Source organism: Delphinus delphis, chromosome 3, assembly GCF_949987515.2.
Source record: "Delphinus delphis chromosome 3, mDelDel1.2, whole genome shotgun sequence".
Taxonomy (NCBI): domain Eukaryota; kingdom Metazoa; phylum Chordata; class Mammalia; order Artiodactyla; family Delphinidae; genus Delphinus; species Delphinus delphis.
The window spans coordinates 127,572,489-127,596,531 of record NC_082685.1 but is presented as its reverse complement, the minus strand read 5'-3'; the positions used below and the strand labels follow the sequence as shown (position 1 = coordinate 127,596,531).

At 37.4% G+C, this 24,043-nt stretch overlaps 1 protein-coding gene across 1 annotated transcript in view; it reads left to right on the top strand.

Moving 5' to 3' along the window:
* RAB3C (RAB3C, member RAS oncogene family) overlaps nucleotides 1-24,043 on the top strand; it is a 302,764-nt gene that overhangs the window by 123,734 nt on the left and 154,987 nt on the right. The window contains exon 3 of the mRNA XM_060009460.1: nucleotides 16,696-16,814. Within this exon, the coding sequence (XP_059865443.1) occupies nucleotides 16,696-16,814 (119 nt within the window). The remainder of the gene's footprint in view (nucleotides 1-16,695; nucleotides 16,815-24,043) is intronic.

Genomic DNA, 24,043 nt, shown 5'->3' with positions numbered 1-24,043 from the left:
AAGCGAGTGACAGTGCAGTGTTATATTCAGAACCAATTTCATCGAAGCAAAGGAGAACGTAATTTATTATTTTTGACCATCACTATGATCTTTTGATTTTTTCCTCAATCTTCAGTAATGATTTTTTAACCATCTGGTTATTTATGACATCATGTTATATGTTAGAAAGATATTTCTTCAGGAAATCTCTGCTCTCAAAATACTTTTAGATAAACAACTGACTAATGAAATAACTGTATATCACATAGAGTATTTTTTGCGTTCTTATTTTTTAAGTAGGTAAAGCAACCTTGACCTTCAGGAAGAAGATAGCTTCTCACAAGTGAATTTTATTTCAGCAGTTAGAGATAAGTGACTAGTCCAAATGTGAACTAGATTCTTCTGTCTCATGGCCAGCAGTTTTGCAGTATCACTGTTAAATGGAATTACTGGTAATCTACAAACAATTGGCTTTCTTTTATAAACTCTTAAAAATTTTTGATGATGAGCTTGACATTGTGGCATTTGGATTTCTTATTTATTAGGAAAGCAGGTAAGAAGGACTTGAATTCAGAATCCAAGATAAAACAAATGTGTGTTTCAGTGAATATTATAAGGATAAAGAGAATTCTTTTGGAGGGAGTGTAAGTCTCTTGGAACTGGGTTTATGGAGTAGAACTAGATGACACACAAACTTACTGTTGAAAGGACTCCTTGAATAAAATGACTTGTTCCCAAGCACTTCTGTCCACCTCTCTCCACTTGCTCTGATTCCCTCTCTCCATCCTCCCTCTCTTCCTGTCTCTTTGGAAAGAGGCCCTCTGGTCTCTAACCTAATTTAACTTGTTTCTGGAAATGGAGCAAATTAAATTTTACATATTAATGTGCTTATGCCTGAAGTATCCATCTTCCTATGATCAGGAGATTAGGCTGCATTTGATTTTATGTTGACCAATCCACCTCCTGTTATTTTTAGATTTCTCATAGTAGCCTTGTAGTTCATTTGATCATAGGAGATACTGGATATTATATTGTTGGTGCCTCCAATATAAAATTATGATTTTATGACTTGTAATGTTTCTCTGATGGTTTTGGGGATAGTTGGTACAATTTTTTTTAAATGCACATTAATCTAGTGTCAATAACCATTGAGTGATCTAGTAATACGTGTAAAGGAAATACCAAGAATAGAAACTTTTTCTTTTTTTTTTTTTGCTTAAGGAGTAGCTTATTGTGGCCATGTTGAATAGTAAGCTTTACTATCTCACTGATTAAGAGGAGGGGTCAGTCAGTTTCAGCTACAACTTGTGGGACAATGGTCTTGGAAGGAGAGAGTTTGAGCACCTTCTGGATAAACATATTTTTCACCTTTTGCTTTGGGCACCCATCCCAAGTTTGTATCTTTATTTACAGGTAAATGGCTACTTCCCTTATTGAATCACCGAAACTTGTATGATAGGAAAAGCAGAAAAACCAGTAATCAAAAAGAGTTATTAAGAAAAAAATGTAGGTTGGTAATATAATGAGGACATACCTATTTATAGATTGTTTGGTTTTAGAACATCTCTGCTTTGGAGTTTCCACCTAGGGCTAAAATAAAATATGTCCAAAATCTGAGCTCCTTGTCTTTTCACAGATGTTTAGTAACTTCTTTACTTCTTTGTAGTTACCAAAAACATGACGAACCTTCCAATACCCAGCTTCACAACTTTAACACCATCTATCATTTTCCTTTTGTAATCTTGTGGTTGTGTAGTCTAACGCTTTACAGAATGCATAACTCTCTTCTACGACATCCTTAACATTGCTCACCCAGCCTGTGTTCCAACGTGTCCAGTGATGAAGTACTCGCCAGTTCATGAGGCAACCCCTTTTTTTCTTAGTAAGTTTCTCTGTTTTCATCAAAATCTATATATCTCCAATCATTTTTACCATTGAGGCAAAGAGTCTTCATACTTTTTCTAAAACCAGCTTGGATAAAGGCCCAAGCAAACTTTTAGTCATTATTTGTTTGCTTTTCTTTCTGTGGCAATTTCAAATTTTTATTTGCCTGTCTCTATTTGTTTTTTAAATTGCCTCGGACACATTGAAGTAGGTCTTCTGTCAGAAAGAAGTTTTAAAGCTTGGAGATGTTTGCCTGTCCACTTGAAACAAATCGGAAGACCGCAGCAGTAATCTCATTTCCATTTGAGAAAAAGAAGATCACATTTTAGCAAAGAATGACAAAGTATAAGACATCTTTACTCCTTGGTCACTCACATTTTATTTAAGTAAGAATGGTTAACAGTGGTTTGTAGTCACATCTTTGAAAAAAATGACATCCAAAATTAGATCTATCACACCAATAATATATATATATGTGTATAATATTATACACACACAATTTATGGCATATGCATTATTTGTATATTCTGCAGTGACTTAAAAAACCCAAAATATAAGCATGAAACATATCAATAGATAAAACATTGCATATAAGAAAGAAAATTTAAAAAATGAAAGAGCATTTGGGAGTTACAGTAACTACCATGTATTGCTCACTTGCTAGTCTGAGCTCTTATAGTAAACAAATTGCCTGTGTTAGCTCATTTAATCTTCATAACAACCTTGAGAGGTAATCTATCATGATCCCATTTTACAGTTGAGGAAACTGAGGTTTAGAGAGATGAGTTGATTTTTCTAAGGTCACACAACTAGTAAGTGATGGAGCCACAGTATGAGCCCAAATCACCTAACCCCAGAGTCCCTGCACCTCAAAGGTATTCAGCATTAGTCAAACCACCAGTGTCAGAATGACCGAAGGTACCTGGAGAGAGTGCACATCCCCAGACTCCACCACCAAATCGACCAAAGGAGAACTTCTGAGAGTGTGGCACTATTTTAAATGACCAAATGTAATTTTTATATAAGCCATTGAGAAGGAATAGGTCTCCTAAAATTTCCCTGAAGATAAGAGGTAACTCTCCGTCTTATCTGTCCCTCCAAGCCAACTCTGAGCAACAGAATTTATTGCTCTTGGTTGCAAAATGGGAGAAACTCTGACCCACTGGGTCAAGTTCTTCAGAAGTAGCTTAGAATTTTCTTTGGATATAATGAATCATTCATTTGTCCTTCTATGAAGGATGATGGATCTGTGCAAGTCCAGCCTTACACCCTTGCCCATCTGCCTGCCTCTCACATTTGTGAAATAACTCACCAGGTTGAGCGTGTAATCGGGCAGAATGAAGAACACACAGGGATCAGACCCTGACCTTATTAGCACAGCGTGATCCTCAGGCCTGGCATCCTCCAGCTGAGTGTTACCCAGCTGGAGAAGTTTCTGTCTTTCCTGTAGGAGAATGATCTGCTCTCTGACTCTGCTTATCAAGCTATTCAAGCAGTAGAGTTCTGTTGACATGGTAAGAAAAATATGTTTGTCAGGCACACAAGCCATAAAAGAACTTTTTGCATTGAAAGTAGAAATTTGAATTATATTTGGAATATGAATGCCCTTTCAGGCTTCTCATGCCAGCAGCCATGTTGTTAGTGAAATTTAAATGTGGGAAGAATGATTTTATGGGCTGTCAGATTGTTTGGCAAATGATTTAGTTCTATTTGGTCTATTTGTAATACAGTGATTTGGGTAACTTTTTACTATGAAAAATGAAAGCTAAATGCTTCTTTATGCATGGGTTTTATTTCACATCAATAATGATTTTCTTCATCCTAGTTAATTTTGCTTCTTAAATGTAAAATGCTAATGTGTGAGTGTCGTATATACTATACAACATGAATCTGCCTATCTGTATCCTCTTTCATACAATTCAATACAGGCTCTTTTTTATTTGATCTGGAGATAATGTGGTTGATTTATTTGTAATGACTCCTGGAAATTTACTTTTTCTGACTTAATAGAAGATTTAACCCCTACATGGAATTCAGGTTGAATCAATTCTATAGATGTTATTCTAGATTTAGATTGTATCACGTTTTAATACGAATTTGGCTTCTCCTTTAGATTTTGTTTTCTTTTGGTTCTGTGGTCAGGTTTCAGCCCTTTCAAAAGCAGCGTCCATAGTAACAATGTTAAAGGGGCCCTGAGTGCCCACGGGGCTCTCCTCTCCCGGCTCTGGCCCCTCTGCCTCCCCAGAGGGGCCTCCATAACTCACAGCCCAGCCCTTAGATATCCTGTCTGCCTTTCCAGCTTCCACACACCTTGCAGCCAATGTCCAGGCCCCATTTCCCCCAATAAGTCTAGTCCTGTCTTGAATGAAGATTTATAAAAAGAAAAGAGCCACTTCTCATGCTCTATCAGAAAGGTTTCAAAATACTGAAGTTCTAAGGAAGTCACTTTCAGACTTCTGAGACTTAATAAAGCTTGAGTTGTTCCCCTCGAGCACATCTCTCTTTAACCCTATAATCGTCTTTGTAACCCACCTCTGACCTCCGCCTTCGATTTCAGTCCCTCTGATTATGAAGCTGAGCCCCAGACTCAACTCTGCATGGGTGTCTGTTCAGAACTGAACAGAAAGGAAAGAGAGAACTGCTTAAATAGCCATTGAAACTATCTTTCAATGGCTTCAACATAACCAAAAAAAGTAGGCAGAAGCCAGGGTTTGTCTTCTACTTAGCTGTGTGATCTCCAAAGCTTATTTGCGATTACCATTGATCTTAGGAGATCCTGTATGGCTTTGTGCCTTATAAAATTTGATCCTATATAATCTCATACAGAAATGTGAGGTCACAAAGGCCACACATGAAAGTGCCCTATGCTGGGTGAGGCCTGAGTCTGAGTGTCCCTGTTTCTTGAATGCCAGGCAATGGGCTTAATATTTTCTACCAACTTAACAACTTGTAAAATAGTATCAACAACTCAAAGTTGCCTTTGATGTTTAGATATTTCATATGGATGTAATGACATCTCATTATATTTTTTGAATTATTTATGATGAAGGTTATATATAAACAAACAAATAAATATATTAGACCCACTTCAAAAAGAGAAATATAGGCCATTATTGACAGTAGTACTATTTCTGGTCAAGTCAAGAAGGCTTTCCAAAGTAAACTTCTCCCTGGCCTTCCTGTGCTCCTTCCAGAGCCAGACGGTCACTTTATCCTCTTGCTGCCCAGGCCTGCTGCACAGCTAGCTGCCTGCTCCGAGCTTTCTCTCTCTGGATTCGGAGCACATAATGAGATGCTACAGCGACTTCGGTTTCTCTAGCATCTGGTTTCTACGTTTTCATTTCCCTTTGTCTCTCTCTGTATTTTTGAGACTTCATTCATTGGACATAGTACTTGTCGTTCAATGATACTTATCAACTACAATGAGCAGTAGTCTGAGATGTGGAAATCATTCCTCTAACCTTGAAACACCGTTGTTATTCATTAGGCCTTTTGTTTCAATGCAGGTCAAAACAATCATAAAAGTAAGACTGTGCAGAGGATCTTAAAGAAATTAGTAAGCATAATCAAGTAATTGTCATGATAAGGATTTAATTGTGTATTTCATCTTTGAATTCTGTTCCTTTTTTAGGTAAGGGGGCGTGGAGAGAGAAAATGAGGGTATGTAGATCCTGGATGATTCTGAAGGACAACTACCTTTATTTTCTCTCCTCTCTGGGAGATGGGAGATATAAGGAACAATGTTCTACCGAGGAATCCAGTTGCATTTAACAAATACTTTCTATTGGGATTTGACATGTTTCAATTCTGTACTATCCTTAACACATTCACTAGTAATGATATTACCTATAGCTTACAGAGAACTTATAGCTTACAGAGAACTTTTGTCATTTGCAACTTGCAATTCAACTCCGTATCAGTTACTAATTTCATTTTGGAAATCAGGATACTGATTCTCAGAGAGGTTAGGTGATATTTCTAAAATCGCTCAGCATGTGAGTCTCAGAGCCAGAGTAGGAACCCAGGTATTCTAACACCAAATCCTTGTTCTTTCCTCCACACATTGCTGCTTCTAGAAAAAAAAAAAGAACCCATTTATTGAGCACCTAGTGTGTGCTAGAAGCCTTTCAATATGTTCATTTATTTAATCCTTACAACAACCTTGAGAAGGAAGATAGGTAGATAATATTATCCGTATTTTAGCTATAAAGTGAAAATTCAGAGGGGTTTAATTACTTAATCCACCTGGTACTGGGTCATAGATTACATTTTCTTTCTTCCATTTCGGATTATGGATCCTGCTGTAGAAGAAACAGAATCTGTTCTCAGTTTCCCCCACAAGATACTACAATTTAAAAGGGAGTAGGGAATCATACTGTCCATTTGCAGTGCCTGGTGAATTATCAGGTACCAAACAAAAGCCTTCTGCAATACTTCACAATAAACGTTGTTTTAATCCCTGCAGAGGGATTGAGGTAAGTAAATATGAAGGATAAACATCAATGCCAGTCTCTCCACTCCGTCACTGCCATGGTCTTTCCATGATCCCAGTTGTGGTTGTGTCTGCTAACTACCTCACCTCTGCCCTTCAAAACCTACTGATCCCTGAGGACTGGCCTTACGTTTTCCTGGAGCGTTTTCCAGCTCATTTCAGTCAACCCCTCTAGCACAGACTGCACACATCATACAATAAACACTGCAAATACAGCCAGGGTCTCAGATCACGTTACGTGCTTTATTTTGGCAGTTTGTGGGAAATACAAACTCTTTGTTTTAGAGATCGTATCATATGGATGCTTATTTTGTATTTTTCTCGGTACCCAGTATAATGTTAGGAATATAGATTTCCAGTGTTTGATTAGTTTTTAACAAGAAGTCAACCCAGACAGAATATTGATTTGTTAAGACAACCTGACTTTTTCCTTGTATAAATTTTGATCCCAAATGTAACTTTCACCTAGGCATTCACTTGCCTAGGCTAGGTTAAGAACTAGTTTTATTCTTTGGTTAAGACAGTCCAGAAGAATAAGAAGAATGGCTATTTGATAAGACATTTTTTTAAAGATATACTTGGATTCTACTGAGGATGAAAACACAAGATCAAGAGGACAAGCACGTGGAGGCGTATACACACAGGAAGAAGACACGGAAGTCAGAAAACACAGGGGGCGTGGTTTGAGAAACATGGTCAGATTCTGACACAATGGGATCGAAAAGAAGAATAAACACATATAATAAATATAAATGTAAAGATAAAATTGGAAAGGGATGATGGGGCCAAATGGAAAAAAGCCTAAGGAATTTGGACTTTATCCTCAGGCTGAAAGGAAGACATAGGATGGTTTTGAACAGAGGATAAACAGAAATACTTATGGTGGTAGATGCTGGGTGATCTCAAATAGCAGTGCCTTAGGGAACAGGCAACAGCAGAAAGGAGAGAAAGGCAGATGACTGTATAAAAGAGGCAGCTGCTACCCAGCCTCAGCCCTCAATGGCCATACAGCAGTTTGTTACCATCTTTTAACATTTTTCAAAAGAAATTGGAAATCTGGGCTTTTGTGTAAAAATCTCCACATTCTTCAATGTTGGCTTACAATTTTTTAACGACTGTGTTAATCACATGAAACACCAGTGAATCAGATACCAGCCTGTGATCTTGACCTGCAATGAGTGACACAACCACTTTTAAACATGGGTAACTAAATAAAGCTGATCAGAGAAAAAAATAAGCTGAACAGCCAATGTGATGATTTAACAGGTCAGAGACCTCACGAGAAACAGAAACACTCCTTTTCTAGAGGCAGACTCATGCCACAGCATATATTTTATACCCAGTTCTACTTTCATTTTAAAGTTAACAAGTTTTACAATGTGTGACTCAGCTGACCTTTAAAACTTTTTCAAACCTTTTTTTCCAAACTCTTCAGAACTGACAGAAAACGTGTCAGAAACTATGAACTTGTTATATAGATCTAGGCATGTTTTCAGATATGAATTAAATTGAAAAAGTTCCAGAAGACTCTTGAGTCAATAAGTTCATTATTTGAGTGTTCATTGATCTACCACAAGGCATAACCTGGGACTTTCCTGAGAAGCCCGGGCTGTGTGGTCACCTTACTTTCCTGATATCTAATTGTAAGTCCAAAATAAAGGGGGGAAAATAAAGAATGGGAGAAAAGTAGTTTGAAGAGATAATGATTGGATTTTTTTCTAAAAGTTTGAAAGACAAGAATCCTCAAAATAGGGAATCACAGTGAACCCCAAGCAACATAAATAAAAGAATTGTAAGTGTAGCCACATCATTGCAAAACTGAAGACCACCAAAGATGAAGGGAAACTCTTAACAGTAGCTTCAGAGAAAACAGTTTACCTAAAATAGAACAATAATTAGAGTGATAGCATATTTTTGAATGTATCAACTGAAGTCTATAAACAATAGCACAATGCTATAAAGAACAGAGTATAACTAGAATTTACACCCAATAATATATATTTATTTAGCCATTATTCATGAATAATGGCTAAATAAATATATCTTCAGACATGCAGGAGGAGAATATTTACTATCAAAAGACCTTCACCGGTGAGATTTCTGAAGAACGCACTTCAGAAGTATGGAATGGTAGTTTAATATGTATTGATAAGAAGAAATTGTGAGCAGGGAAACTGGAAAACATAGGATAAATATAAATGAATAATGTCTGTGTAAAACATAATAATGTCTAATACAGGGAGTAAAAAGTCAAGATAGTATTAGAATATGGAACATTGTACAGCATTATTATGTAGAATGGGAAGGGATGACTGACAGATTATTCTAAATACTTGAATTTGGGTAAATAAAGATAAAGATATAATTAAATTTTTTGAACATAAATTTTGAAATTTTAATAATCACTTTATATAGAGCAGGTATAACTTCCAAACTAATAAAGGGAAGAATAAAATTAGAAAAAAGTGAAAAACATTCAGCCAAAGAGAAAGCAGGAAATGAATAGAAAGAATGACAGGAAAATCAAGCCAAATATAAAATAAGATGGGAAACATCTATGCAAAGAGAGTGGTAATTAGGGTAAATATTAATGGACAGATTTCACCAGTAGAAAGATTGTGATGCACTAGCCCAAAAATCCTAGAAGAGGGGAAAAGGTATTTAAAGACATTCTATGAATTGAGAGCTGAAACAGACTTAGAAAATTTATTTTCTCATTTACAAATGAAGACATCAAAGCCCAGAGGGGCAAGTGAGATAACCAAGTTCACACAGCTAAAATGTGCCAGATATTCAGCCAGAACCTGTTAACATTCCTTCTGACCCCTCTTACCCCTGTTAGTATTCCCCATCTCCTCCCCAGCTTCCTCCAGGAGACAGCCCTCTCAGAGGTGGGTTAATGGCAAGATGTCTCAAGAGCAGCTGCCTGCTGTGGTGTTTATTGCTAACCTGTGGGAAGTCGGGCTCCTCTACCACCTCCCCCTCCTCAACCCTGCCATCTCTCTCCAGGTCTCAAATACCCCTACATAAGCGCAGATCAGCAATTCCATTGCCTAAGCAGACATCCATCCAACCAACCAACTGGCACATGGCTGTGCAAGTGAAAGCTCCATCCCTTTGTAAGAAGTTTGGTTGGAGTCTTAGTGCCAATTTTAAGGCAACAATAAGAATCCCACTCAAAAGCCTATTATCGTTTAAAACACAGAGCACTTGATCTGCTGGCAAGCATTTTGAATTGCATTCTGGGAAGAAAAGCAATCACTGATTTTGACTAAAAGCTCCAAGCTGCCTTCATTTAAATATTTATGCCCTAGGTTTTGACAAAGTTGAGCATAATCAAAATCCCACTGAGAAGAATGTCGAAAAGATTAATTAGAAAGAAAGCAGGGCTTCCCTGGTGGCGCAGTGGTTAAGAATCCTCCTGCCAATGCAGGGGATACCGGTTCGAGCCCTGGTCCAAGAAGATCCCACATGCTGCGGAGCAACAAAGCCTGTGTGCCACAACTACTGAGCCTGTGTGCCACAACTACTAAAGCTTGTGCACCTAGAGACCTGCTCCTCAACAAGAGAAGCCACCACAATGAGAAGCCCTTGCACCGCAACGAAGAGTAGCCCCTCTCACTGCAACTAGTTAAAGCCTGCGTGCAGTGACAAAGACCCAACGCAGCGAAAAATGAATAAATAAAAAAAAGAAAGAAAAAATGGCACCTTTCTCTGCCTTTGTGTTAATTGTTCTTAGATAACAAGCTCTTAAATGAGTGAAGATGCCTTTACGTGCTTTTGATTGTAAATTTTATTAAGGTCTTGAAGAGAGTCCATCTGAGCATTGAAATGGCGTTTACTGAAAAGTGTCTCAACTTTCATGAGCAGGAACACACAATTGGTAGATGTGTTGGGTTGTCACTGACAATAGAGTCTAAGGCCCCCTATAAAAGAATTGTAAGTGTACAATACAACCGTTCCTCTCTTCCAGGAAGGATGAATTGCCATGGTAACACTGCCAAGAAATAATAGGTCAAGTTTTATCCCTGTGCCTCAGGGTTATTTTATTAGGGTTTTGCTTGGAAGTGGATGCCATTGTAAAATGAAGGTTTGGGTATTTCAAAGCTAAACATCATGCCAAGAAAATCTGATCAATAAAATCGGCTGGTGTGAAGAGGATGGATAAAAGACAATAGGTAAGAAGAACATCTACATTGATCAAAGAACTATTTAGAGGCCAGTTTATTAGAACTCTTCTAAAATGTGAGCTTCATTTACAGATGCTTGTATAACTAAGTGTCTGTAAATGAATTCAAACTGTACAAGATCAGTAGGGAAAAGTGGTTTGTACATTTCATTTTAATGGAAGATTAAATGCTGTAAGGAAAAAAAGTTCTTATTCCAAAAATAAGCATGCAACAAGAAAGCATAAAATATTTGAGCTTCCTGTTTTGCTTACTATTTTTATCAGACTATGTTCAATGCTGCTTTATGCCTGCCTATTTATGCAAATTAAAAAATAAATACAACTGGAAGGAAAGTAACATCACCTAAAAGAATTAATGTATAATAATCAGCATTTTGTTGTTTCTGTTGTTTTGGAGAGTAGTGTCTCAGTATATGTTATGACTTTAGGTTTTTCTGTAACAGCATTTCAAAAATTTGGGGATGAAATTCCAACGGGAAACAGTATATAATGTGTATCGCTTCAAGCAATGGTGCTCTGTCCTTCTAAGAACAATATATGTATGTATTCATGTATATTTAAGATCTACTTTTTTAAAGCAATAAGATATATCAACTCACCATTTTTGAATAGAATTAATTTTTCATAAATGGAATATAGTTATGCATTTTAGCATAACATCTTTGTGAGACAATGTTAGGCTTCTCAATAAGACTACTGTTAATCTTCTATATTTTCTCTCCTGTAAAGTAGTAAAGGGGTATGTGGATAGCTGTGAAATTTATATTGTTTTTGCCCTGATCATGAAGATTGCAGACTGGGGTCGATGACTGCATTAGTTTCCTACCGCTGCTATAATGAAGTACCACAAACTGGGTGGCTTAAAACAACAGAAATTTATTGTCTCACAGTTCTGGAGGCTAGAAGTCCTAAATTAAGGTATCACAGGGCCATGCTCTCTCTCAGGCTCTAGGGGGAGAATTCATTTCATGCCTCTCTCCTAGCTTCTAGGGGTTGCCAGCAATCCTTGACGTTTCTTGGTTTGTTGATACATCACTCCAATCTCTGCTACTGCCTTCATGTGGCCTTCTCTGTGTCTCTGTTTTCCCTTCTTGAAAGGACACTGGTCATAGGATTAGAACCCACCGTAATCCAGTATGAACTCATCCCAACTTGATTACATCTGCCAAGGCCCTATTTCCAAATAAGGTTACATTCACAGGTTCTAGGATTAGGACTTCACATATTTTGGTGGGGGGAACACAGTACAGCCCATAACTGTGACTATGAATTGGAGAACCTCACCACTGAGCAGATGGTCTCAGTTACAATTTTAAATTGCTATGCTATCTGGTTCTTTAGAAATGATATTTCATGTCTAATATTTTGTAGACATGTGAGGAATATGATATCCTGATTAATGAAATGCTTTTAAAGTATAGAGTTTTTAAATATAAAAAATACGTCTAGAATACATAAAATAAATTTAATAAATATCTATCACAGTCTGTAACTGGTAATAGGTGTTCACTTATTGTTTATTGAATGAATGAATCAATCAACCAATCAGCATTAATATTAAATTATATTGAGTATAATTTAATCTTCCTTTGATGAGTCAAAATAATTCCTACAGGTAGAAGGTAGCAAGGTACAAGTTAAAAGATTGCTACTTGCTTGAATGCTAAATGACTGTTTATTCCATTTCACATATTTGTGTCTATTTAGAAGTTCACTAGATAAAATGTGTTTTATGTCTTATGTTGCAGTGTTCTCATCCTACATTGCTGTTGATTTCCTCTTTGGATTATTACATATTATTTCCTTTAGCTTAATTAAATTACCTTTGTTGATCAGTTAACACCAATGTGTTCTGGTTTGGTTTCTCCATCTATAAAATTACCTACTTTTTCATGTATCAGGATTGTCTGTCCTTCAATCTATTTTTCTCTGTCTAGACATTCAATAAATGTATTTTGAGGGTAGTGATATTATTTGAGTTATGTTTCTTTACTAATGGTGTCTTCCATTTTCCCTTTAATCCAATACAGAGAGAAGTAACCACCAAAACAAAAACAAATTACAATATAACCCAGATTTTACAAGTGACAGCTATTTCCTCGATCCTAAAACTGCACATTACCTCTGTGTGACCTCAGAAGTGTTTGAGAATGCACTACATGCAGTTAAAAAAATTAAATGTTTCACCAGAGAAAGAAAACATAAGGCAAAAACAGGCAAAAATGCCAAAATTCAAACTGAAAATGTTCCTAGCTACTACTTATCAAACTGCTAATGTTTTCCATTTTAGAGCTCTTTTTTGACAGATATTCAAGTATTTGCTAATCAAACCTATCATTTAAGCCAAAAATTCCTCCTAAAAACATGATTGAGAAGTCAAAATATTTAAGCCAGCTAAGATGATTTTATTTTTTCTTAAAAGAGAGAAAAATGAAAGCTAACTCTCTTGGAAGAAAGCTTTCATTTTTAAATCATATTTTTATCCCTTTTTTTGTGAAAGATTTCCTGTTGTGTTTTTCAATCACCAGAAGCCTACATTTATAGAAAACCAGCAGGTATCTCCAGTTATCAGAATCAACTGGGCAGAGCAGCAAGGCAAAGCCAGAGTTTAGAGCCATTTTCCGGAGCAGATTGAGAAGTACCATCTTAGTCAGTTACCTTTTGAGATTCTCACATTTAATTACGTTAGTGGCACTTGACATTATAAATGTTCTTTTCTTTCCAATATAACCTTCTATCATTATTGGTAAATGTCAAATGTAATGAGGTATTTTTTCTGACTCCTTTTTCTTCCTAATATAATGGGAGAGAAAATGCTAATGAGTTTGTAATCTTAAAATTGTTTTCAGTACTCAAAACCAATGCAGAGCCAACTAGTGTCTATTAGCTTAGTTTTACTCTTTTTATTTTATTTGCATTTGGGAAGGAAATTTCCTCTCTGTATTTCTTACTACACTTCCCCTACTTGGTGCAATTTCTTATTCTCCCTGAGAGCTCCGAGGTGACAACTACCTCCAATTAGATTGTGTTTCTGAGTTCAAGTCAGAATCCTGTGGAAGGTCCTGCCCCTTGCTGTGACTTAAGTGCTGTCTGAAAGCTTCTTTTTTTTTTCTTTTTCTTAAAAGCTGTTTTTGTCCCCCTCTCTCTGTTTTAAAATTTGGATACATAATGGCTATCCAACCCCGTGGTTTCCTGTAACATCTCAATCATAATGTAACGGGACCTTGATTTCTGCTCCCTTGAAGATTAAATACACTTCCAGTGTGAAATTGATATGTTTTATAACACTAGATCTAGTTTCTTTGCTGTCAAAATAAAATTAACATCTTATGAAAGAAGAAGCCATCACTGGAAGAGGTCAAGAAGAGAGAGAAAATGTCATAGTTTTTCAACACAACATTATTTAGTGTCTGTATTGAAGACATGCTTGACAGGAAGGGTCTGGGTCACATTTTAGCAGTGCCTCGGGCATATTGGCTGTTTTCTCCTATTGAGAAATTGGGGAAAAGCTGTCTTTTGTATAGAGAAAGCAGCAGGAAGTGGGTCCCTAACCTGTAAGAAGGCTACTTGGTCAATGTCAAAAAAGATATTTTACCAAGAGATAAAGAAAGCTATTTAAAATTACTTCACAGTAGGAAAAAAAAGTGGTAATTTTATAGATAATGTATTCTGAAAAATATGAACCCAAGACAAAAGTGCCTAAGTTTTAAAATAGAATGACTAGTTATAAGGGGTTCTGTTCCCCAGGAGCTAAAATATATTACACAATCTCTAATTATACCTTGCTTTTTAAACACAGTCTTTGAGCATTTGGTTCTCTTTCTCCTTCATTTCACAGTTGGATATACTGTTAATGGAATTATATCCAACGAATATCCAAAAATATCCAAATAAGCTCAAGATTGTCTTCTTTCTGTCTAATAAATTTTTATGATTGTCCCAATTACATGCAGTTTTTGATTTCCAAGTTTATCTCTAATATCTATACCTTCATATTTATAAAATACTAAGCAAAGTACAGTAAAATATTCAAATATCATTTGATTATATATCATTTCAATTTTCTTCATAGCATTTTTTTTTATATTCAAGGAATGGTCACATTTTCACGTGGTGAAACCTAGACTTCCCTTTTTATTTTCTGCCAATTGGTGGTATGTTCTGAAAGACCTTCCTCGTTTGTTTTGCTTCATTTTTTGTTATTTTGGATACCATAACCTGTTTTTATCTTACCTTTGGAAATTATTTCAATAATATTACCTAATAAACACCTCTAATCAGGCCAGCCTTATCCCTGCTCCAAGTGTAGGGTGGAATTGTTGCTCATGAACAGTCACACCCTTTGCTAATTTTCAAGTTTTATTTCACACGCCCACATTCTCCTAGAATCATTTGCTGATTTCCTCAACCTTCTTTGGTTACCATTCTCTGAATTTTCAGGGGCCAAATAGAATAAACCACACAAATTAGGAGAAAATTGTGAGCATTCTTGAGTTTCCTACTGTTAGTCCGATGTGGAGTGCAAGCATCTGAGCAGGAGGGTACCTACAGGTGAGGAACAGTGTGTCCAACATGAGCCTGTTCTAAGAGTGAGACCCAGGAGATGTTCACTTCATTTTTTTTAAGGTTTTATTTTATTTTATTTTATTTTTTTACACCTTTATTAGAGTATAATTGCTGTACAATGGTGTGTTAGTTTCTGCTTTATAACAAAGTGAAGCAGTTATACATATACACATGTTCCCATATCTCTCCCCTCTTGCGTCTGACCTACTAGAGAATGGACTTGAGGATATGGGGAGGGGGAAGGGTAAGCTGTGACAAAACGAGAGAGTGGCATGGACATATATACACGACCAAACGTAAAATAGCTAGCTAGTGGGAAGCAGCCGCAAAGCACAGGGAGATAAGCTCGGTGCTTTGTTCACTTCATTTTGATGCTAAAGGAACTTCTTGCATCTTCCAACACATTAGCTTTCCCTTCAAGACCTATTAATATTGCCTTAGGGGGAACTGGGATGCACTTTGTATACAAAGGAGGCATCTCTGGGAGAAGGGAAGAAAGAGGACCCAGACCGAAGTCAGAAAGAAGGTGACATTTCTGTCCAAAATGCTAAGCACCTAGAATACTAGGACAGAGAAATCAGAGCCCAATCGCCTGGGAAAGTGGTGAAGGGGGAAGCCAAGGAGCATTGGGTTGTAAGTTATACCCCCAGATCCTGAGAAGACAAAGGAGCAAGAGTTAGTTGAATTGAGGAATAATTTCTTCAGCTACATCGTGCAGTATCTGTGACCTATATAGGTCATTTCAGTGTTGTAGCTGCCTCTGATTCTCAGATTTCACTGCTGCATGAGACTATTTTGCAGGCCCTGAGCCCCTGCATTTGTAAGCTGCCATCTACCATCCTGTGTTAGCCTTGCCTTCCCAAATTTCAGGAATAACAGCCAGTTCTTACCATTTATTGGCCACTTTTTGTGTGTCGGGCTCAGTGAAGCACTTTCCATGCATTATTTCATGTCACCCTAACAGGCATGCTAGACTTTAGGGGGTTTAAGTTAATAGAGGCTCAGCAGCCTGTGCATGTCCCCCCAAGCTCTCTAATGGGAGAGTGGGAACTCCAGATCTGTCCGACTCAAACACCCACACAAAGTAGGTATTTTAATTGTCATTTTACCATTGAATAACTGGAAACTACACTGCATGCTTTTAAATGCAGGGACCTTTTCATAAAAGGTCCTTTTCTCTTTTTTCCCCCACAGAGGCTTGTACTTAGCAGATAGACAGTAAATACATAATGCTGGAGCTAATGTACTCTTCTGGTTTTAAACTCTACAAAAGCCACAGATTTTGATATGTATGATTTTTCTTCTTATTTTCTTTTCTATAGTTAAATGCTCCTTAATGGGAATGAACATATGTAGAAGGTACTCTGAGCTAGTTCTTTACACCCCCCCAAAAAAAAGATTTGCTCATAATACTGCAGAGCGGCCATATGAAAATCATTAGGAAAAACAAGACTGAAAAACATATATAGCTATACATTGTAAATACAATTTAGACTCTCTGTTATGACTATTTTGGGAATAACTAATCACTTCCCAGAAGGTGTATTGCCTCATTTTTTGACAGATTATTATTTTTATTTTGTAGGACACAGCAGGCCAGGAAAGATACAGGACTATCACCACAGCCTATTATCGTGGAGCCATGGGCTTTATTTTAATGTATGACATCACAAATGAAGAATCCTTCAATGCAGTACAGGATTGGTAAGTAAGAGCAAATGTTCGCATTACTAATAATGACTTTTTTTCACTCACCTCTCTCTCCCTCCTCAAAGCAGTGATCACACCACAATGTAATATGTGTATTTTTATATACTGTGATCCCACTTGTGTTTCATAAAGCAAATAAGGGCTAGCTATGCTCAGACCCATTTAAGGATTGATAAGAAATCATTTTGATGATTTTGCTCTATTTTGTTCACTCCAGTGCTTTGCATCCTGTGATCTTTAGTTCCGTGGGGACACGTACATTGCTTTTGATTTTTTGAAGTACAAATAATGAATGGTCTGGAAGCATACTGGTCTAAAATAGGAATCTGGAAACCATGAACCAGAGGCCAAATTTGAACTATGAGCCACAACTGGCTCACCACTTGTTTTATAAATAAAGTTTTATTAGAGCACAGCCAGGTTCATTTACTTATTGTCTATGACTACTTTCATGGTACAACAGCAGAGTTAAGTAGCTGCAACAGAGACCATAGAGCCCACAAGCCTAAAACATCTTCTGTCTGGCTGTTTACAGTAAAAGTTTGCTGACCCCTTATCTGGATTTGTTAGATAGTTTCCAGTTTTTCTTCAAATTGAAAAGTTCCAAAGGACAGGGATGAAGAAAAAGAAAAAACTGAAACCTTTCTTGACTCCCAGCTACATCAAACCATGTGAAAACACCTCTGTCTGTGGGATTTGCTATGGGGGGTTGATTGCTGTGGCTGCAGCTCCTTCAGCCTATTCCACCAGCACCTCAGGAGGAGACACGGAAAAGCTGATGGTCATGGTCATGGTCATGAATTAAAGCAGCAGGGCGGAACAGGGCTACTTTTCTGGGGAAAGAGCCAGAGTCTAGTTGCGCTTTGTGTGGTATTAGGAGGAAAGTGAGCTCACTGGTAGGACCAGGACTAAACAGACACCACATTTTAACTCCAAATACAGTCATGGCTTATCTTATCGAAGGAAAAATTACACAGGTAAAATAAACATTTTTTTTCTGTTTTACATGATAGTATTATCCAAAATGATTTTTTTATATGTGTATCAGCTCAGTGAAGGTCAGATGCTATTAAAAATTTCAGTTTGCCTTAGATTGTTTCTTTAAAATTTTTTTGCTTATCTGAAAATGCACCTACATCTTTCTTATTTACACACACACACACACACACACTTACAATACAAAAAAATTGTAATAATACCACTAACAATAGCAACTCAAAAGGGAAATATATAGCTGTAAACTGAAAAAGACAAGCTTAGGACCTCTATGAAAAAATAATTATCTTCAACTGAGGGGCATAGCAGAAGGCTTAAGTACCCCTCTTTTCAGTAGACTGAATATTGTAAGAAATGCCAGTTCTTCACAAATAAATTCATAAACTCAAGGCAATCCCAATCAAATACCAGGAGGTTTGGTATAGAATGGAATGAAATAGAGAGTCCAGATATAGACACAAAGCCATATGGGATTTGGTTTATGATAAAAGTAGCATTTTAAATTAGTAACAAAAAGGTTGGTCCAATGAATACCATGGTGCTATCCAGTTAATTGCCACACATAGCTCTGGCACACATATTGTCATACAAAATGGTCATTTTAACTTTGACTATTTCCTCTCTGGAAATGATAAGACCCAGGAGTGTTCATGAATTAGATTTCAGACATCAGGGTTCCTAAATCTGTTTGCACCCATAGCTCTGGCCCGTTGTTCCAATGAAAGTTATATGATGACTGAGAAGAGATGGATCTGTTGAGTTCTTTGAAACCAAATGGTAACAGTGCCAAGAGCCATCCTAGCAGTACCTCTGACTCTCGCATCAGAAACACTGTGGAAAAGTGTTCCTCATGCCCTCCTCCACGCCTTCCCTCTGCAACCCCACCCAGGCTCTCTCACCTGTCAAGAGACCATCTGCCCTACCTCACTTCTCCCCTACCTCCTCCAATTCTCTATTTGACTCTATTTACCCACTCTTCCCTTTGAAATTCTGTTTCCTGTTGTCTTAGAGGCACATTTCCCAGATTATTCTTGTGTCTCTCAGACCGCTCCTCTTTCTACTTCCTAGCTTTCACTCCCTCCCTCACCCAGCAAAGGGTAAGCATCCTCTCATGGCTTTTTTCTTGGGCTTATTCTGTTTCCTTGGCCATCTTATCCACTTGTACACATCATTTATCACTTGTACCAGATGGCTCCCAAGTTTAACTACCGGGCCCCAGTCTGTCTTGTGAAGTGCAATGTTGCATTTCCTGGTATCCGAAATATTTATACACCTGGACATCCTGCTGCCATTTCAGAATCACTTGTCTTCACCTGAAACTGCTCACCTTCCTGACTTCAATTTTTGCTGTTCATTGAGACCACAATGCTTTGCCACCCAGGTTCCACCTTGTATCCAACTCTAACTTCCATCCATCCTATTCTGGAGCCTGATCTTGCATATTAATTTTTTTCCTGACTATCCTTTGAATCTGCTCCTGCCTGAGAAATCACATGACCATCATGGCTCAGCTTCTTCTTCTTATCTTTTGCTTCTTCCTTTATAATAGCCTTCTAACTGATCTTTTCCCCCTTAGATTTCTTCCCATCCGAATCCATCCTATCCCACTGCTGCTATAAGAGTCTCCCAAAAGAACATGATCCTAAAGATCATGGAAGACTCCTGCCCAAAAGCCATGACTTACCATCACTCCTTAATTAATTAAAACTTCCTCAGACTGACTTTCAGACACATGATATCATGGAGTCCCTATATTTTTACAGTCTCATCTCTCACTATTCTAAAGCCATACTGAACCATTCACTGTTTTTGGAACCGAGCCTAAACTTTCCAACCTTTGTGGGTTTTGTGTTTTGATGGTACCCTCTGTTTTGCATTTCTTTTTCACAACCTTCCACTCTACCTCCCCCGGATATCTAGATTTGTCAAAACCCCACAAAGCTTATCCATAAACCAACTCTTAGTCATGTTTTCATCCACAACTGTATAATCATTGGTTTACTAGGGATTTTTCATTCATTCAACAGTTATTGAGCACCTACTCTTTGACAATCTGCCAGATATTGTAGTTAGTACCTATGCCAATATTTACTATCTCAGTTAGTGGATCCACCTGCACCCAGTTGTCTGATGTGGAAATCTGAGCTCTAATTTTGATTTCTCTCTCTTTACCCATTACTTCTCACTGTCCACCAAGTCCAGTAGTTTTAACTTTCTGAAGGCTTTTGTTCCTACTGCCACTATCTAAATTCAGACTGTCATGAGCTCTTTAAGAACCTTAGCTCTCAGCACTTTAGGAATTTTCTACCTTGTATGCTTACTGGCAAGTCCCACCCTCTCCAGGTCATCTGTCATATTGCCGTCAGAGCTAAGTAACGTCTCTCATCTTAATAATAAAACCTTTAATAATATCTTATTACTTATAGTGGAGATTCTGGGAGCCTCTCTGAATCACTGTGGAACCTTGACAGTATGAAGAAGCCCAGGCTCCACTCTATACAAACAAAACCAAGTCTGCAGTGATAAATATTGGTATATGTATGTGTGTCAGCTCTAAAAGTGATCCTGATGCCCATTTCTGGTTAAGACCATTGATTTAGAATGAAGTCCACACCCTCTAACATGGTGGGCAGTGTTGCCTCCTCATAGCTATTCCATTAACATCATCTCCTACCACTCTCCTCCACTGGTCCTAGGTTTCAACCAGACAGAACTTTTCTCAATTTACTAATGTTCCATTCTTTCAATAACTCTGTTCCTCTGCTTGGAATACCTTCTCTGCTATCTTTCTAAATTCTTATTCCCCTTTCAAGCCCATCTCAAATAACAGCTCTTCTATGAAGCTTTTGAAGATACCACTATCTCGTTTCCCACCCACCACAATTTCCATTCCCAGTGGACAATGCTATTCACTCCCATATCTCTGCTTCCATGCCACACTAGCACTTCTGCAGACCACATAAAAAACCTAGCAGACTCTGTTTTTATCTGATTACATTTTGTCTTCTGTATTGCAGTGTGAGTTCATTCATCTCTTTTCCCTAGTACTGAATACAGTACAATTTTATTAAAACTTTTTTCTAAATTTTTATTGTGGTAAAATATACAAAACTTAAAATTTACAATCTTAATCATTTTTAAGTGCACAGTTCAGTGGTATTAAATACATTCTTATTGTTGTGCAACCATCACTACAGTCCATCTCCACAACTCTTCATCTTGCAAAACTGAAACTCTGTGCCCATTAAATAACTTCCCATTCTCCTTTATCCCCAACCCCTGGACCATTATTCTACTTTCTATGTCCATGAATATGACTGCTCTATTCATACTACTCTAAGTACCTCATATAAGTGGAATCATACAGTATTTCCTTTTTTGTGTGTGACTGGCTTATTTCATTTAGCATAATGTTCTTTTTTTATATATATCTTTGTTGGAGTATAATTGCTTTACAATGTCGTGTTAGTTTTTGTTGCACAACAAAGTGAAACAGCTATAAGTATACATATATCCCCATATCCCCTCCCTCTTGAGCCTCCCTCCCATCCTCTCTATCCCACCCCTCTAGGTCTTCACAAAGCACTGAGCTGATCTCCCTGTGCTATGCAGCATCTTCCCACTAGCCATCCATTTTACATTTGCTAGTGTATATATGTCGATGCCACTCTCTCACTTCATCCCAGCTTACCCTTCCCCCTCCCCGTGTCCTCAAGTCCATTCTCTACATCTCCATCTTTATTCCTGCCCTGCAGCCAGATTCATCAGTACCGTTTTTTAAGATTCCATATGTGTGCATTAGTATACAGTATTTGTTTTTCTCTTTCTGACTTACTTCACTATGTATGACAGACTCTAGGTCCATCCACCTCACTACAAATAACTCAATTTTGTTCCTTTTCATGGCTGAGTAATATTCCATTGTATATATGTGCCACATCTTCTTTATCCATTCATCTGTCAATGGACACTTAGGTTGTTTCCATCTCCGGGCTATTGTAAATAGAGCTGCAATGAACATTTTGGTACATGACTCTTTTTGAATTATGGTTTTCTCAGGGAATATGCCCAGTAGTGGGGTTGCTGGGTCATATGGTAGTTCTATTTGTAGTTTTTTAATGAACCTTCATACTGTTCTCCATAGTGGCTGTATCAATTTCCATTCCCACCAACAGTACAAGAGGGTTCCCTTTTCTCCACACCCTTTCCAGCATTTATTGTTTGTAGATCTTTTGATGATGGCCATTCTGACCAGTGTGAGGTGATACCTCATTGTGGTTTTGATTACATTTAGCATAATGTTCTTAAGTTTCATTCCATGAAGTAGTATATGTCAGAATTTCCTTCCTTTTTAAGGCTGAATAATATTCCATTGTGTATATATATGTATACCACATTAATCCAATATGTATTTTGAATGGATGATCCAAGGAACTATAGAGGTTCACATACTTGCTTGATAACCCAACAAAAAAATATAGAAATTACTTCAGACCAACATAGGAATTAATGGTTCTATTCTTCCTCCCAGCAAAGATTTAATATCATATGTGTATTGCTGCTATGGCAATATTATATTCAACTTTTTATTGTTGTTAGGTATATAGTTGTCCTAAGTTCCTAATAGAATATAAACTATTTGTAGAGAAAAATTTTGTATTTCTTACTTAATGTAGTAACTAGCACAAAATGGGCATTTTAAAAATTACTGTTAATTGATGAACTCAACCCATCAAAAACCTTGGGAAATGTTTAAGGAATAGAAACAGAATTGTATAGTAAGAAAAAAAAACCTGTTTGGGGGAAAAAATCCAGTTCAGCAGTACTAACTTACTTACATATACGGTATTGTCCAGCAGCAGTGAAGAAGGAGGGACTTGCTGATATTCCACGATGCCTTTCTACAACAAGAAATAAGGTATTCCTATGCAAAACAAGTACAAAGGAACAGATTCTTTAAATTACTGGTATCCAAGGACTGACCTTAAGGCTAGAAAAAATACAGAAAATCATACATAGCAAAAAGAAAAATTAATTGAAATTTATTTGCGGCTAAAGTTTCAAATACTCTTCTCAACAAAATGTACTTTCATTATATAGAAAGAAAAGAAAATGCTTGTTGGCTGTGATCTCAGTAAAATCCTTAAACTATCTAACTGTAGGAAGATTTAGATGAAGTGAATAGTTTCTTAGAATTTATTTACACACAAATCCTAGTCAGTTAAGAAAGCAGGTATAGAGATTTAGAGAGAATAGCAGCAAAGTAACAAATCATTTTGAGGAAATAGAGGCTGTTCCTTTTTTGAAAACACGTTAGACTGTACTTTGAATTTGCCAGTAGAATTTTGTTTGAGGAATTAAATTAAATAAAAATACTCTCTTTAGCCAAGTTCCCAAGTTCTGTAAAGTTAATACAAAATGAAGCCCACTGTGATCTTATTTATAAGTTTATCTTGAGTCTATACATTTTCAAAAAGAATGTGAAGTAAACACAAAAGATACATAGAATATGCTTAATAAAATAGGAGTAGAGAGTGACCCCCAAAATCAGGAGGGAATATTGTTTTAGCCCTAGTTCCCTAGAAACAGGATGGGAAAAGCTTAAATGCTAATACTTTGTTGGGAAGTACAGTCTCAGGGAAGCAAGAGAGAAGAAAGGGGTGTGTGGCACGGAGAAGGGGGAACCAACACTGGGGGACGTCTGGCAAACCAGTCACCACTTGGTATCAAGCGCAACTGACCACAGGTCTCGCAGGAACTTCTTCAGAGAGACCGTCAGGTAGAGGAAGGGAGAAGAATTTCCCCATGAGCCTTTGTCTTCTACTGGTCAGAGGTTCAGGCTTTAACTCCTCCACATTTCCGTGTTACACATCCGTGGATGACTCATTTCAGTGGCAACAGGGAAGCTTCATTGTGGAAGGCAGAGCTGTGTGGCATTAGCCTGAGGTGAGCTACTTTGGAACATGCCCAGCATGTTATCATGCTGATAACAGAGGTGGCAGTTGAGCAGAGCCCTTGCAGGAATGGAATGGAATGAGTGGCTGGCCTTTCAGACAGGTGAGTCCAGTTTGAGGGTGTCTGATAGAGAATTTTAAAGCTTATGGAAGTGTAAAGGGCAAAAGGGCTCTTGTGTTTAAAACAAAATTTGGTTCTGAGACTCTTTGAAACCGAGGTGAAAATCATGGCTGAAAAAAATAATTAAACCTGATGTAATATACAGCTCTCAA